Source organism: Microchirus variegatus (assembly GCF_963457635.1).
Source record: "Microchirus variegatus genome assembly, chromosome: 2".
NCBI classification, from domain to species: Eukaryota; Metazoa; Chordata; class Actinopteri; order Pleuronectiformes; family Soleidae; genus Microchirus; species Microchirus variegatus.
This window is the reverse complement of record NC_139803.1, coordinates 9,872,478-9,886,631: the sequence shown is the minus strand read 5'-3', so window position 1 is coordinate 9,886,631 and position 14,154 is coordinate 9,872,478. Positions and strand designations below refer to the sequence as shown.

Here is a 14,154-nt window from a genome sequence, read left to right as displayed (position 1 = left end):
AATGTGGTGGTGAGATTTCAGAGCATCTATGTTAATCTCCCCTGCTTATATCTGCTTTAATGGAGATCCAGAGCCATGATCGTTACCAAATGACTGGATAAGATATTAATTTTGTATTCCTTTCATATAAGTCAGGCATGAAGAAATCAAAGAAAACTAAATAATAGAGGACTGACAGCGCTCCTTCGTATGAAGGTGATATTTTTATCCTGTTATCTCAAGATCATGAGCTGTTTTCTTAGAGTAAATTGGTTGAGAAAACACAAGTTAATTTTCTCAAGAGAACAGGGTGAATTATTATTATTTTTTTAAGATAAGATAAATGTATCACTTGACTCACACCAGTTTTACTCTTTCAAGGAGAAATGTGATTCTGTATTTATTACCCTTCTGATATATTTGGCACAGCGGGTGGCACATGGTTGATCAGTCGCCAAAGCTCAGAGACAGGTTAGATTTTGTACAGACAGATATTCATAATCCCAATTCGTGACATTTTTGATCTCCCTGACTTTACCTCTGGCACCGTCCATCAGATCAAAAGTTTAGTTTCAAATCTTATCATATTTCCAGCTGGATCTCATGAAGTATAAAACAATGTCAGCACTGGAATTCCTGAGGTGAGGTGGCAAACTGATTATTGTTAAATGGGGACACACAAAACCTGTTGTGAGCAGCTCAAGATTTAAGAATCCACTACACCTGTACTGTTTCTGAAGACAATAGATTACTTTATAATACATTTGTATTGTCTTCAAACTTAACTGGATCCAGGATTGAACATCAAACCCTCTCCTCGTCTCTCTCTTCTACCATCTTGTGGCCAAAAGTATAACATGATTATCTTATTCCTCGAAAGACAAAGCCAGTGTCAAGTGGTTACAAAATGATATATTGTGTTATTATTATTGTTGTTTATTTATTTATTTTGCAATATAAAAGTTACATCTTCACATTTGTATGTGAAACTTTGGTTTTGATTTACACAATAATAATTACTAACTCATTATAGCTATCGGTTTAAAAACAGCTAAACTACAACGGATTTTAATCAGGTTTTTAATTCCTTGAACAAAATACAGAAATAAATGCTTCGCCATTCCGCTTACCTCGACGGCAGCCGTACTTACGTCATCAAAACAAGCCGAGCTGAAGCATCATGGAGGAGCTCTTTCATTGAAGGGCTTTTGACCTTTTAACGTTTCTCATTTCCAACAAAGTCAGTGAGTTCATTTATTTATTGTATTATATGTATATTCTGTTAGATTGTTTACGTGTCAAAGAAAGTCGTTGTAGAAGGAAACTGCTGTGGAGAGAAAAGGTTGTCACGATTAGGACGCAGTAATGCTAAATGTAGCTGCTGTCATCGTATCTTTCCTCCATGTCAACCGTAACTTAGATTGCGTTACTGTGCACAGGTTTAATTGTCCGTTTTATTATAACAGCAGTAAATACAACTCCAAACCGGAAATAATTGTGGTAAATCCCCCTAACCCCACTGATCTATCAAAACAAATAACCTTGAATCTCCGTCCATGATTCTACTGACCACATTTGCTTGCTTTGTTTAAGCTCTAAAGGGTGCTATATAGATACAGTTGTTATTATTATTATTATCAGTGCTAATGGCCAATTTGATGTTTGTACTGGGGTGAACAATAATAAAGCAAATTCAGTACTTGAATGTAATTAATGGACTTAGTGTACATTCCAATTTTATAAGAGATAGTAAATGGATGAATTGATGTTTGGAAAAACGGATATCAGCCATGCAAAAAAATTAAATGATAGCAATAAGCGAGTCCATTGTCCTGTATTTGAAAAGACTAGGATATCAGAAGTGTGTGTGTGGGGTGTGTTATAATTGATAAATGTGCTTTGATTTCTCAGAGAACCTGTTCCTTGGTTTTCTGTACCACAGGTTTGAATCGTGTGTTTTCCACAATGTCGGTGAAGCAGGCATCAGTCCATGCCAAATGGATTATCGGCAGAGTAATGGGGACCAAAATGCGCAAAACTGCCAAAGTGAGAGTTACAAGACTGGTGCTGGACCCTTACTTGCTCAAGGTAAACCTGTGATAATATTCATTCACTGCTCCTAATTTTTTCCTAAATCCCTGTCCAGTGAATATTTATTTAAATTTGTGTTAAGATATCTTTTCTTCTCCATAGTACTACAACAAGAGGAAGACCTATTTTGCCCATGATGCTTTGCAACAGTGCACCGTGGGAGATATTGTACTTCTCAAGGCTCTGCCGGAGGCCAGGTCCAAACATGTGAAACACGAACTGGCTGAGATCGTGTATAAAGTAGGTCGGGTGGTCGACCCACTGACAGGAAAGAGGGTTGCGGAAAGAGAGTTTCTGGAGCCGCTGACTGACCTTCCATTCGACATGGAAGAGGAGATGACATTATCAGAAAAACTGCAGGAGCTCAACATCACTGCGGCTTCCAGTGGAGCTGAATCCACATCAACACAAACTCCAGCTCCATGACAAAAACTCGTGCACTAATGCTAGCTTCAACACATGGTTCTGTTTAAGGTGTTTTCATGTATTTGTTTTTTTGTATTATTTGACGGATGGATAGCTTGAATACCTTTTCTTAGATGCCTCCAAAGGTAATTTGAAGTCACAACACATCTCTTTACAATAAAATGACCATAAGAACACATGGTATCATTCACAAAATTATTTTTCTAATTAATGATATGGATCCAGTTTGTCTACTTTAATAGTAATATCACTTATTTGTCAGAAACGTGATCTGTACATTTATTGGAATGTTATGCCTGTTTGAAAACAATACAATATAAATATTTAAAATGTTTAGGAGAAAAGTAGATTTTCAAAACAAGAGCGTTGTCAACTCCACAGGTGAATGAAGAACTGGTATATCCTGGACTTATATTACAAATACTTCTGTAAAACTGATGGATCCCCACAGCTTCAACCGATTTCGGTTCATAAAATATAATGATAAATTCATGGTGTCATGTTACTGTGGGTACACTGGCTCCTCCTGGAGCCGCAAGTCTGTTGCTGCTGCTGCTGCTGCTGTCATCCACCTCCTGAGTGACAGCCGCGGTCTGGGGAAAAGATGGCGTCCCGAGTCCTTCAAAAAGTCAGCCGCGGCCTCAAAGAGTCGAAAAACGGGGTTCTGGCGAACGGGGGAATCACCTTCGCCTCGAGGTTAGATTATCTCGCATACACACGACTCATGTTGCTGCGCAGAAACTTTGCATACTGCTGAACGTGGTGTTGACAACGATGTTAAAAGTCCTGCGTGCTAAGTGGCTAAGCTAATGTTAATCTGTGGACGTCAGATCGGTGTCTGCGTCAAACGTAGTTATCTTAGCTCCTGACTGCTAAAGATAAATAGCTCCCCCTCACTGAAAACAAGTTACTGAGCAACTTGGTTTCATTTAACGTTGACGAGGCAGCAAGAGTTGTCTCTTTCTAGTTTTAAAAGTTATACACAAGCACAGCCGTCATTCTTCAAACTGAATATGACCTCAAGGTCAAAATACAACTAATCTGTGCAACAGTTTACACAGTTAGTAATCATGGTGTATAGTGTATACAACACCAGTGGTTTAGCCCATTGCTGCAGCTCTTCAACCAGAACTGATTTAAAAAGTTAACTAAAGTGCTACAAACTTGACAGCTTTAAAGTTGTAGTGAATGTCAGTGACCATGTTTGAATCTGCTGACAAACAGTCAAAGGGCTTCACTGCAAGTGCAGACTGACCCAATGGCTTTGTATATTATATACTGTTTACAGACTTCTCTTTGCCCATTGCTGTGAAATCTAAACTGCTTCATCAAAAGAAAATCAGATTGAAATTCTAGGACAACCAGTTGAGCAATTTTATGAATCATCCTACCCCAATAACGGACTATTAATATCCCGGAGGTACAGGGTTTAAGGAGCCTTAAACACCATCTTCTGCTCATTTATAATGTGTGTATTTATGTCTGTGGTTCTAGGTGGAAGCAAGCGTAAATGAATAACGACGGTACATTTATCATTGGAAAAATAAAACTGCCCCTGCTCTCCTGGTTAATAGAATTCCGAAAAATATGCAATGAGCAATGGCAATTAGGTACACTGGCACACATATACTGTACTCACAACATGGCATATGAACAGAAAAGGAAATAATATTTGTTTATTAACAAATTTAATTTAAAAACTAATTGCATGCCTGGAACATAGAGAGCTGAGGTTTTCTCACTGGACCCAGTACAGTCAGAAAAAAACAGTCTTGCTGTGGTCAGTGAGCAGGAACAGAAATTTAATTGTTTAGTGAAATTGGTTCAAGGACTAGAATTGCAGAGTTTTCTGTTGTTGATCATCTTCTTCTCTTTCTTCATTGTGTCACAGATGAATGTGGGTCGCATTCAACATTTGTATTTTGTGTTCCCGTAGGGGCTTTTCTGGTGTTCGTGAAGACAGCTGGTTCAAGTCTCTGTTTGTCAGAAAGGTTGACCCAAGAAAAGATGCTCATTCTCACCTGCTCGCCAAGAAAGAAGACAGCAATCTCTACAAAATACAGTGTATGTGTGACAGGGCCATGGTCGTATAACCTTGACTGTGTTGGATTCATAAACAGAATTAATTTTGCATTTTTTTTAATGAGATTATATGATGTAGTATTTACTCAGATGTCATTCCTTTTTTTGCAGTTCACAATGTCAAGCCTGAATGTCTTGATGCTTACAATGAACTTTGGTAAGAAATCCCCATGTCATTAATTAGACATTCAGTGGTCTAGTCCAGTTGCTGCTTTTATAAAATGTGCTGATATTTTTTCATTTTACTATGTGTGTGTGTGTGCCCTTAGTGAGAATGTCTTGCCTTCCATTCACGCTAACCCTGAATACCCCTGTGAGCTTGTGGGCACCTGGAACACGTGGTATGGAGAGCAAGATCAGGCAGGTAAGAGCACATGTAAATGTCTCAGTGTTACCTTAATCAACATATTGTGCATTTGCAATGATAAATCTGCTTGTGAACTGCCTGATTGCCCAGTCTATCAGGTAGTTTAAATGAAACAAATACGTATTTTCAAAATACAATCAGATGTAAATGATGTGGTGGGAATAATCTACTCTCATAATGCCATCTCCACCATAGATAAATAAACAAACTACTTTTTGTTGGCTTCAAATAATATTTAACTAACATAACGAACACGCTGAGATCAATTTGAGAGCTGCATTATCTGTACTACTTCTATTCTAGTTCACCTGTGGAGATATCGGGGAGGATACCCGGCTCTCACCGAAGTCATGAACAAACTCAGGCAGAATAAGGTAACAGGTGCTCAGATTAGTTAGATTAGATTAGTTTACTGGCAGCTGATGACTTCTAGGCCTCTCTTTCAAATTACATCCCAAGACGATTTCTTCAGTTTCATATAAATTAAAGGTCACTCATCAAAGTAAGTGGGAATCAACGACTTTTTGAGTGTACATTCCCACTTAAACTTCATACTTACATGAAATTATTATAAAGCTGGTTCAAACTTGAGGTCTTAAGTCATTTAAAGGTTTACAATGAAAGAAAACATATTTGCTCATTGGTAGGCCGTGCTGGATTTACTCTGTAATGTGTTACTGTCGTTTTGTCATTTCTTAAGGACTTCATGGACTACAGGAGCGAGAGGGGAAAGATGCTGCTGTCTCGTAGAAACCAGTTGCTGCTTGAGTTCAGCTTCTGGAATGAACCCGTGCCTCGTTCAGGACCTAACATCTACGAGCTCAGGTCATACCAACTCAGGGTAACTGTCTCATCCTGCGTCCTCTGATTACACATGAATATATTGTGTATTGCAGTTTCCATATTGTTCTTCTCTTTCATGTCTTTCTTCAGCCTGGAACAATGATTGAGTGGGGAAACTATTGGTAAGGTATAACTTTGTTCTTACCCTGTACATGTAGTACAAAAAAAAGTTAATTTGAGAAGCTCATAAGCTTTCCTCTCCATTCTGCACTAACTGTCAACTTATTTTTAAGTTCCATTCAAAAAAAAAAAACATTTTACTATTTTATTGGTTTCACAGATTGTAGCAGATGAATATGAGTCAACGGTACTTTCTTAAACCACACCTATGCATGACTCCTCAGCATGACTCCATATATCACGCATCATTTTCTAAATCTCAAGTGTAATTGACCTGTTTACCTTGGATTAAATATTAATACTAAATATATATGCACTCACCAGCCACTGTATTAGGTACAGAGCACACTCCTCTGCTTTCGTGGCCTGTCTGTTGTGCCTTCAGAGACGGTCTTCTGCATGTCTTGGTTGTAACGAGTGGTTATTTGAGTGATTCTTTGTGTGAATTACTGTTGTCTTTCTATCAATCTGATCTAGTTTGACCATTCCCACATGTTGCCCAGAGAACTGCTACTCACCGGATTGTCTTTTTGTCTTTTCTTTAAACCCAAGTAATGGTTGAGGGAAATTCCCAGAGCAGCAGTTTCTGAAACACTCAGACCAGTCCGTTTTGGGAGCCAATAACCATACCACATTCAAAGTAATTTAAATGACCTTTCTTGATACTTGAATTGAAATTTAGCAGGTCATCTCTTGACCACCTACATGCATTGAGTTACTAGCATGTGGTTGGCCACACAAGCAGTGTACCTAATTAAGTGCAGGTGAGTGTATATCTATATGTGCGACTGATAAGTGATTATAATGACTGAAATGTCTATATCAGGGGTCACCAACCTTTTTGAGATGAGAGCTACCTTAAGGGTAAAAAATAATATGGAGGGCTACCATATAATATTTTTTTGTTTGTTTACCATTTAAATGATTAATATTATGCATTCAACTGCATACACATTAATTCCAGTGCTTACTCCTAACGATTACCAAGTTTTATAAACAATATCAAAGATATTTTACTGAGCGATCATACGGATACATGCAAGTGAGGTGAAGTGAAGTGAGCCCGCGGGCACCGTATTGGCTGCCTGCGGGCTACCAGGTGCCCGCGGGCACCACGTTGGTGACCCCTGGTCTATATACTTGGTTATAAAATCAAATTTGATGCACAAATGATAAAATAAATGGGATATGGGGGAATGTCAGTTATAATTGGGGGTTTTAAACCTGCTAACAATGCTATTCGTTTAAATTATGTAATTGTAATTGTGCTTTTGTGTTTTTTGGTTTGTTTTTTTCTGGTGTAACCACCTCTTTGGTGCTCTGCAGGGCGCGTGCTATTGACATCCGTCAGAAGAACCATGAGGCAGTTGGAGGCTTCTTCTCACAGATAGGAAGTCTGTACACGGTTCATCATTTGTGGGGTGAGCAAGGTTATATATAAAATACATTATATACCTACATTATGCGTGGCTTTGAGTAACAACAACCATTTAAAACTTCTAAACCTGTCTTTCATTTTAGCTTATAAAGATCTGCAATCCAGAGAAGACACCAGAAACGCAGCCTGGAACCGTGAAGGCTGGGATGAGGTTGTTTATTACACTGGTATGTCTTACTTTGTCGTCATCCACCTCTCTTTGCCTCATGGTAATACTTGTAGTCTGTATCAAATTTTACACTTAAAGTATTAAATGTAAAATTAGAAAGTACCCAGATATACAGTGTGCAAGCAAACATGAAGCACACAATGCTGGTTCATTATAACTCCTTTGGAAGTGTTTTAATGACATAAAAAGCATTCAGCGTTCTTTATCAGCAGTTTACCATTAGGCCGTGAAAAACTGTCTTCCCCTCGGTGCAAAAGACACAGAAAAGCTCTGTCACTTTATTTAAAATTCCTAAATAGGAGCAAATGAGGAACAGAAAGAGGAACAGACTCCTGCTGTGAGGCTGCAGGCACCACTGATAGAGAGAGAGAAAGAGCAGGACTGCAGCTAAACCAGCTCTGTGTTTGTTGCACGTCATTAAACCACAGTGGTGAAAATGTTGCCGTTCTAAATGTTTGTTGAACAGAAGTTTTGATACTTGAGAATGTATGTTTATATTCTGCACAAAAAAATGGCATTCATCTACTTTGGGCCACACTATTGTGCATGTGTTGTTGTTGTTTAGTTGAATTTGTCACATCTTTAGGAACCATTTCTGGCATAGACACTGACCTTGTTAGGACCAGTAGTTCTCTGGTTGTTGTTGTTGTAATTTAATTATTAATTTCAATAATGCTTTGTCAGAGCTGTACAAATGAATGCACTTTTTCCCTGACTCACTGTGGCTAAAAGTCTTGAACAAAGGTAACTTGGGTGAGAAGGGTGGAAACACATTATGTCTATTTGTTACGTGCATTATTTGAAACCTGATTCCTCCCAGTAACCAATTCCATTGTGTGCATGGAAACAATGGGAACTTCAAACATGACACAGAATTCTGTTGCTAAGTGAGTCTCTTTCTCACTCCACAGTCCCTCTGATTCAACACATGGAATCCAGAATAATGATTCCCATGAAGACTTCTCCCTTGAAGTAACCATGGTCATGGGAATAATCTCTCAACAGCCAGTGCATCTACCACACAGATCTGTAGAGAGTAGAACCAACCATCGGAGTGTGCGCTGCCAGGGAATAACATCAACAATGCTTTCATTTTTCTGTTTTAATTTGTTTCTTTACTCCTCTTTCCTTTGTGGTTTTAGAATGTCATAATTTAGAACATGAGCTTCAATTGATTATTACCAACAAAGTGCATCTGTTACAGACGTTTCTGTGTTTCTGCCAAGCAAAGTGATTGTGTGCCGAGATTACTGTTTTTCTAATAGTCAGATCATGGATAATGGTTTGTCCTGCGTCTGTAAGTGAAGTGTGTTTGTTTGACGGGTAAGATGTCGATCGTGAAGAAGACGGGACATGAGGACTCATCTCAGTGTGGTAAAAGTGAAATGAAGTGTGTGAAGTGTGATTAGTTGTATATATTGAATTAAACTTCTGATTAAAATGGAACAATGTGTGTGTTTTTATTAATTGGTGTATTGTATGGTGGAAGTAGTAGAGTGAATGCTGTAGCTAATTATGTTTTAGTTTATGTTGTGTAATTATACAGTTTGGGCTTCAGAAAATAATCACAGGAATTATTCACTTACATTATTACTATTTTGTTGTTATTATTATAATAATAATAATAATTTTTAAAGAATAAACTGATATTCTAATAATGTTTGCCGTGGTGCCTTTGATAATGATAATGAAATACAGAAGTGTAGGAGCAGCCCCTGCTCTTCTAGGTTGTGCGACGCTTTTCCAAAAAGTCCAAATTTCCGAGCTCAATCTGCTTACGTGAAGGTAGCACGAGAACACGTGTTGGAGCCTTCTGGAAGCTGACTCCCTTTCCGAGAGCGCCCGGCCTGAGTAGTGAGCACTCACGCGGCGGTACCTTTTTTATATCGACTTCGCTAGTTGTGTTGCTTCGCCATGGCTGCCGTGAAAGCTCTAAATCCCAAAGCAGAGGTGGCCAGGGCCCAGGCCGCACTGGCGGTCAACATCAGTGCCGCCCGGGGGCTTCAGGACGTGCTTAGGAGTAACCTGGGACCGAAAGGGACCATGAAAATGTGAGTGCTGCCGGAGCCCTTTGTGCGGCACGCGTGCTGTGCTAACTCATTAGCAGCTAACGCTAGCTTCAATTTACCGGTAGCGTTGTAGCCACTATGTATCTACTTGTTTAGTTTACTGTGTTTCTAAGTTATAGTTTAGTGTTTCAAAGTGCACGGCTATTTCAGTCACTGCTACACATACTATTACAACTTTATACAGCCGAGGCCTTCTGTCGCTTCACGGATTTTCTCGGGGCGCGTCGCCCAGTCATTGTCATGATCCGCTTTGGCAGATGAAGCCAAAGTGCTAGCCTTAGCGCAGGTAGGAACTGATGCTAACGCGATGGTTGACAGGATCGATGTAGCCACTTGACGTTTTACGTTAGCATTTCATGGTAAATGATTAATAACAGCTCTCGCTCAGTAAAATAACTATAATATAATATGTAACCAGGAAGTGTACACACGCCTCAACTATCAATGCAGACACTGCCGCTGTCATGGTCAAATCATGTCAGAGTGAGTGCTTTCTCCTCTGCAGACCGTCATTAACATTATTCCTGATAGGATGTAGTGGTCCAGCATTGATTGTACCTCTGTTCTACCTCTCTGACTCACAGGCTGGTGTCTGGTGCAGGAGACATAAAACTAACCAAAGATGGCAATGTCTTGTTACACGAGATGGTAAGAAAATGCATGATTTGTGTAATAAAGATTTGTTTGTGTTCATTTCTCTCGTCCTTGATGCAATTCTCTGCTTTATTATTGGACAGCGGCCACACCCAGTGTGTGTGAGGGAGGGGATGTTAAATAAGTCCATGTATTATGATGTATGGTAGATATAGCCTGTTACAAGTAAGCACCTCCAGTTTAATCAGTCGTTATTAGGGAATTTTATCACAACATCGTAGTACAATTCTAGGGAAAAGGTTGTAATATAGATTTATCTTTATTTTTGACATTAGTTTGTACTGATTTATCTTTTTTTTAACCTTTCAGCAAATTCAGCACCCAACAGCATCCCTGATCGCAAAGGTTGTCACAGCACAGGATGACATTACAGGAGATGGAACAACCTCCAATGTCCTCATCAGCGGTGAACTTCTGAAGCAGGCTGACCTTTACGTGTCAGAGGTAAAAGAGGCTCTTGAAAATGTATACTTTACAGGTCTGTGTTGGTAATTACTCAGAATGCACAGTGCTGTTCATGACGAGGCACATTTAGAAATGTTGGCTTTCTCAATTTGACACAAGAGGAACATCAGAAGCTCAAACTGAATATGTGTCTTTCCCCTTTTTGCTGCAGGGTCTTCATCCAAGGATCATTGCTGAGGGCTTTGAGGCAGCAAAAGAGAAATCACTGGCTGTTCTTGAAGAGTTGAAGGTGACTCGGGAAATGGACAGAGAGACCCTCATCAACGTTGCAAGGACATCCCTGAGGACCAAGGTCCACGCTGAGCTGGCAGACCTTCTCACTGAGGTGAGGCATAATTCAATCCCTCCCTCAGAGTTATTCCGACGTGTTGTCAGGATGTGGTGCTGACTGTCTCTCTTTGTGTAGGCTGTAGTAGATGCTGTGCTGGCTATTGCCAAACCCAATGAAGCCATTGACTTGTACATGGTGGAAGTTATGGAGATGAAGCATAAGACCGACTGTGATACACAGTAAGTTTTAAGATGGACCTCACTGATAGTGCAGTAGTGTGCAGGCTCCCCAGTCATCTAAGGGTTTGTTCTTATCTCTCAGACTGATCAGAGGTTTGGTGTTGGACCATGGTGCTCGACACCCAGACATGAAGAAGAGGGTGGAGGATGCCTATGTGTTGACTTGCAACGTCTCTTTGGAGTACGAAAAGACGGAAGTCAACTCTGGCTTCTTCTACAAGAGTGCTGGAGAGAGGGAGAAGCTTGTGGCTGCAGAGAGGAAGTTCATCGAGGATCGCGTGCGGAAGATCGTTGCCCTGAAGAACCAAGTCTGTCCTGATGGAGAGAAGGGTTTTGTTGTCATTAATCAGAAGGTATGCCTGCAGATAATCGTGCACTAAGCTTTCTAATTTCTGTATGATCACAAAATATTCTATGATCACTGTTGAATGCACAGTGAACACCCCAGGATGCTAATGTGGCTCCCCTGGTCTTTTATATCTGTGCTACAGTAAATCTGATCTGTACCTCTGCATTCGAAGGGCCCATTCTCTCCGACATGTATTCAGCGGATCAGGATAATACCTCCCGTCACCAACACTCACTGAAAGTAACTGATATTTATAAGCTGACATGTCATCTCTTGTTTCCCTTTTGTAGGGTGTTGACCCTTTCTCCCTGGACGCCTTAGCCAAGGAAGGTATTGTTGCTCTGCGCAGGGCAAAGAGGAGGAACATGGAAAGGTAATTGTTGTTTTTTTTATACGGTCCTGTTTTAGGGTGAGCAAAAACCTAGGATTTAGTACTTAATAAGTCTGGGAGGAAATAGATCAGCTTAAGGTGTATAATGTAAGAAAATCTTAAAAATACTGTCACTTATCACAGTCGACCACAAACCAACTGATTTATTTATGATGCATTGCTCTGTTGACAGACTCTCCCTTGCTTGTGGTGGCATTGCCATGAATTCAGTTGATGACCTCACTCCTGATTGTTTGGGACACGCTGGCTTGGTCTATGAACACACACTGGTGAGTATTTTTTCTGCGTTGTCTTGGATTTCTTTCAAACTTTGTGGAGTCTCGATGTCATAGCGGAGCCATTAACTCTCATATCTTGTTTTGCAGGGAGAGCAGAAGTACACGTTCGTCGAGAAATGTAGCAACCCTCGCTCAGTTACCCTGCTGGTGAAGGGACCCAACACACACACCATCACACAGATCAAAGATGCCGTCAGGGATGGATTGCGGGCAGTGAAGAACGCCATAGAAGATGGTAAAACACATATTAATATGTTGTAAACATATTTAATTTTTTTTATTTTTATGGAATTCTATTTAGAGTTTTGTTTGTTTTGTTTTTTTCCCTTTTTTGACAATCGTCTTAAATGTGTCTAAGGCTGTGCTCAGAATCTCAAGATTCAGGTATTGTTTAACAAAAATTTCAAGCCGATTTCATTTCTGAAGTGGTCAAACCAGATTTAGCCGTCTGCATGCAGTGCTTTGGTAACATGGGATGCTTTTTTTGCCTGTCTTGTTTCTAATTTGATCAGTAATATCTGGAATTTAATTTTCTTTCTTGGGTGTTAAATTGTAGTTGGTTTCATTTGCACAGCGAACACCCAAGGATGCTAATGTGGCTCTCCCTGGTCTCATGTCTGTGCTACAGTGACTCTGGTCATTACCTCTGCGTTAGGAGAGTTTCAGTCTCTCCTACATGTATTCAGTTGATCAGAACAAAGTCCCTTTTATCCACTGATGATTAATCATGTTTAAATAGATATGGTGTGACTTAAGCTTGAAAATCCCCTTTTCGTCCTCGTCTCTTCAGGCAGTGTCGTGCCCGGCGCAGGTGCATTTGAGGTGGCTGTGGCAGATGCGCTGATCAAACACAAGCCCAGTGTGAAAGGCAGAGCTCAGCTGGGAGTCCAAGCATTTGCAGATGCTCTCCTCGTTATCCCCAAGGTAAACCCAGCCCCACTTTCCCCCAACATACTATTACTGTTACATAACTACTCCTGCTTCTTTGCTGTATTACTGAAGATCTGTTAGATGTCATCTGTCATATTCCATACTGTGCCAACGTCTGATTTGAGTTGTGTGCTTTCTTTCCCCTTGTAGGTTTTGGCCCAGAACTCTGGCTATGACCCACAGGAAACACTTCTGAAGCTGCAGACTGAGTACAAAGAGTCCGGTCAGCTTGTTGGTGTCGACCTCAGCACAGGTCTGATGATGATTATTTTATTTATTTTAATTTAAAGTAAAAATATTTTCAGTGTTAAAGCAGGACTACAATTGAAGAGAAATTGTCCAATTAATGAATATTCCCAATATTTCATTTTTGTATCACTAATCTGATTCGAGTTATTTCTTTATGCAGTTTGAGGTTATTTTTCTTTAATTACTTAACCTTCTTTTTCAGGGGAACCTGTTGTGGCTGGAGATGCAGGTGTATGGGACAATTACAGTGTGAAGAAGCAGCTCCTCCATTCATGGTGAGACTACACATTTGTAAACTTGCAGATTCTTTCAAATTTGTTTTTTTTTATCTCTGTTTTTATGAATTCTTATACATCTGCTGCTCTTTACAGCGCTGTGATCGCCAACAACATTTTGCTGGTAGATGAGATCATGCGAGCTGGGATGTCTTCTCTAAGAGGTTAATGGTCAACCGAAGAAGCGTCAGCTGTTTATTGTACGCGCTGGGATAGCCGTTTATCTGAAGGTCCAGTCAACGCATCCCCGTTCTTGGCACCCTGAAGCACCCCAGTCTGATGGACGGCCCACTGTAACCATTGCAGCGTCCACCAGTGTCCATCAGATACCATTGTTCTGCTAGTCATGGTTTTATTTACATGGATTTGTCAATTCCTCCTACTGATTGGATTATTTATGAGATTTTGTTAAAAGCACTGACCTCTGCCACTCAGTTTTCTTTCTACCTATTAAAGGTTTTCCTGGTTA

The 14,154-nt window shown here is 40.0% G+C and overlaps 3 protein-coding genes across 5 annotated transcripts; all 3 read left to right on the top strand.

Moving 5' to 3' along the window:
* Nucleotides 1-1,122: 1,122 nt before the first annotated feature.
* Nucleotides 1,123-2,521, top strand: mrps17 (mitochondrial ribosomal protein S17). Of its 3 annotated transcripts, none has more exons than XM_083909508.1 (3): nucleotides 1,123-1,219; nucleotides 1,922-2,067; nucleotides 2,173-2,521. In XM_083909508.1, exons 2-3 carry the CDS (start codon nucleotides 1,945-1,947, stop codon nucleotides 2,494-2,496), a joined length of 447 nt encoding a protein of 148 aa, XP_083765634.1. In that variant the 5' UTR covers nucleotides 1,123-1,219; nucleotides 1,922-1,944; the 3' UTR covers nucleotides 2,497-2,521. The 3 variants fall into 3 exon arrangements, with proteins under 3 accessions (XP_083765634.1, XP_083765636.1, XP_083765635.1); XM_083909510.1 differs by having other exon boundaries at nucleotides 1,157-1,219; nucleotides 1,891-2,067; XM_083909509.1 differs by having other exon boundaries at nucleotides 1,171-1,223; nucleotides 1,891-2,067.
* Nucleotides 2,522-3,085: 564 nt separating this feature from the next.
* On the top strand, nucleotides 3,086-8,937 carry LOC310944402 (protein NipSnap homolog 2-like). Its single transcript, XM_083910181.1, has 10 exons — nucleotides 3,086-3,192; nucleotides 4,433-4,560; nucleotides 4,690-4,735; nucleotides 4,848-4,942; nucleotides 5,249-5,319; nucleotides 5,646-5,786; nucleotides 5,879-5,910; nucleotides 7,235-7,329; nucleotides 7,430-7,513; nucleotides 8,427-8,937. Exons 1-10 carry the CDS (start codon nucleotides 3,101-3,103, stop codon nucleotides 8,489-8,491), a joined length of 849 nt encoding a protein of 282 aa, XP_083766307.1. The 5' UTR covers nucleotides 3,086-3,100; the 3' UTR covers nucleotides 8,492-8,937.
* A 398-nt stretch (nucleotides 8,938-9,335) lies between these two features.
* cct6a (chaperonin containing TCP1, subunit 6A (zeta 1)) lies at nucleotides 9,336-14,154 on the top strand. The gene is made up of 13 exons (XM_083910434.1): nucleotides 9,336-9,566; nucleotides 10,169-10,232; nucleotides 10,548-10,682; nucleotides 10,855-11,028; nucleotides 11,110-11,213; nucleotides 11,296-11,566; nucleotides 11,853-11,935; nucleotides 12,126-12,222; nucleotides 12,319-12,466; nucleotides 13,022-13,155; nucleotides 13,312-13,414; nucleotides 13,613-13,685; nucleotides 13,782-14,154. The coding sequence occupies exons 1-13, from the start codon at nucleotides 9,430-9,432 to the stop codon at nucleotides 13,852-13,854; spliced, it is 1,596 nt and encodes a 531-aa protein (XP_083766560.1). The 5' UTR covers nucleotides 9,336-9,429; the 3' UTR covers nucleotides 13,855-14,154.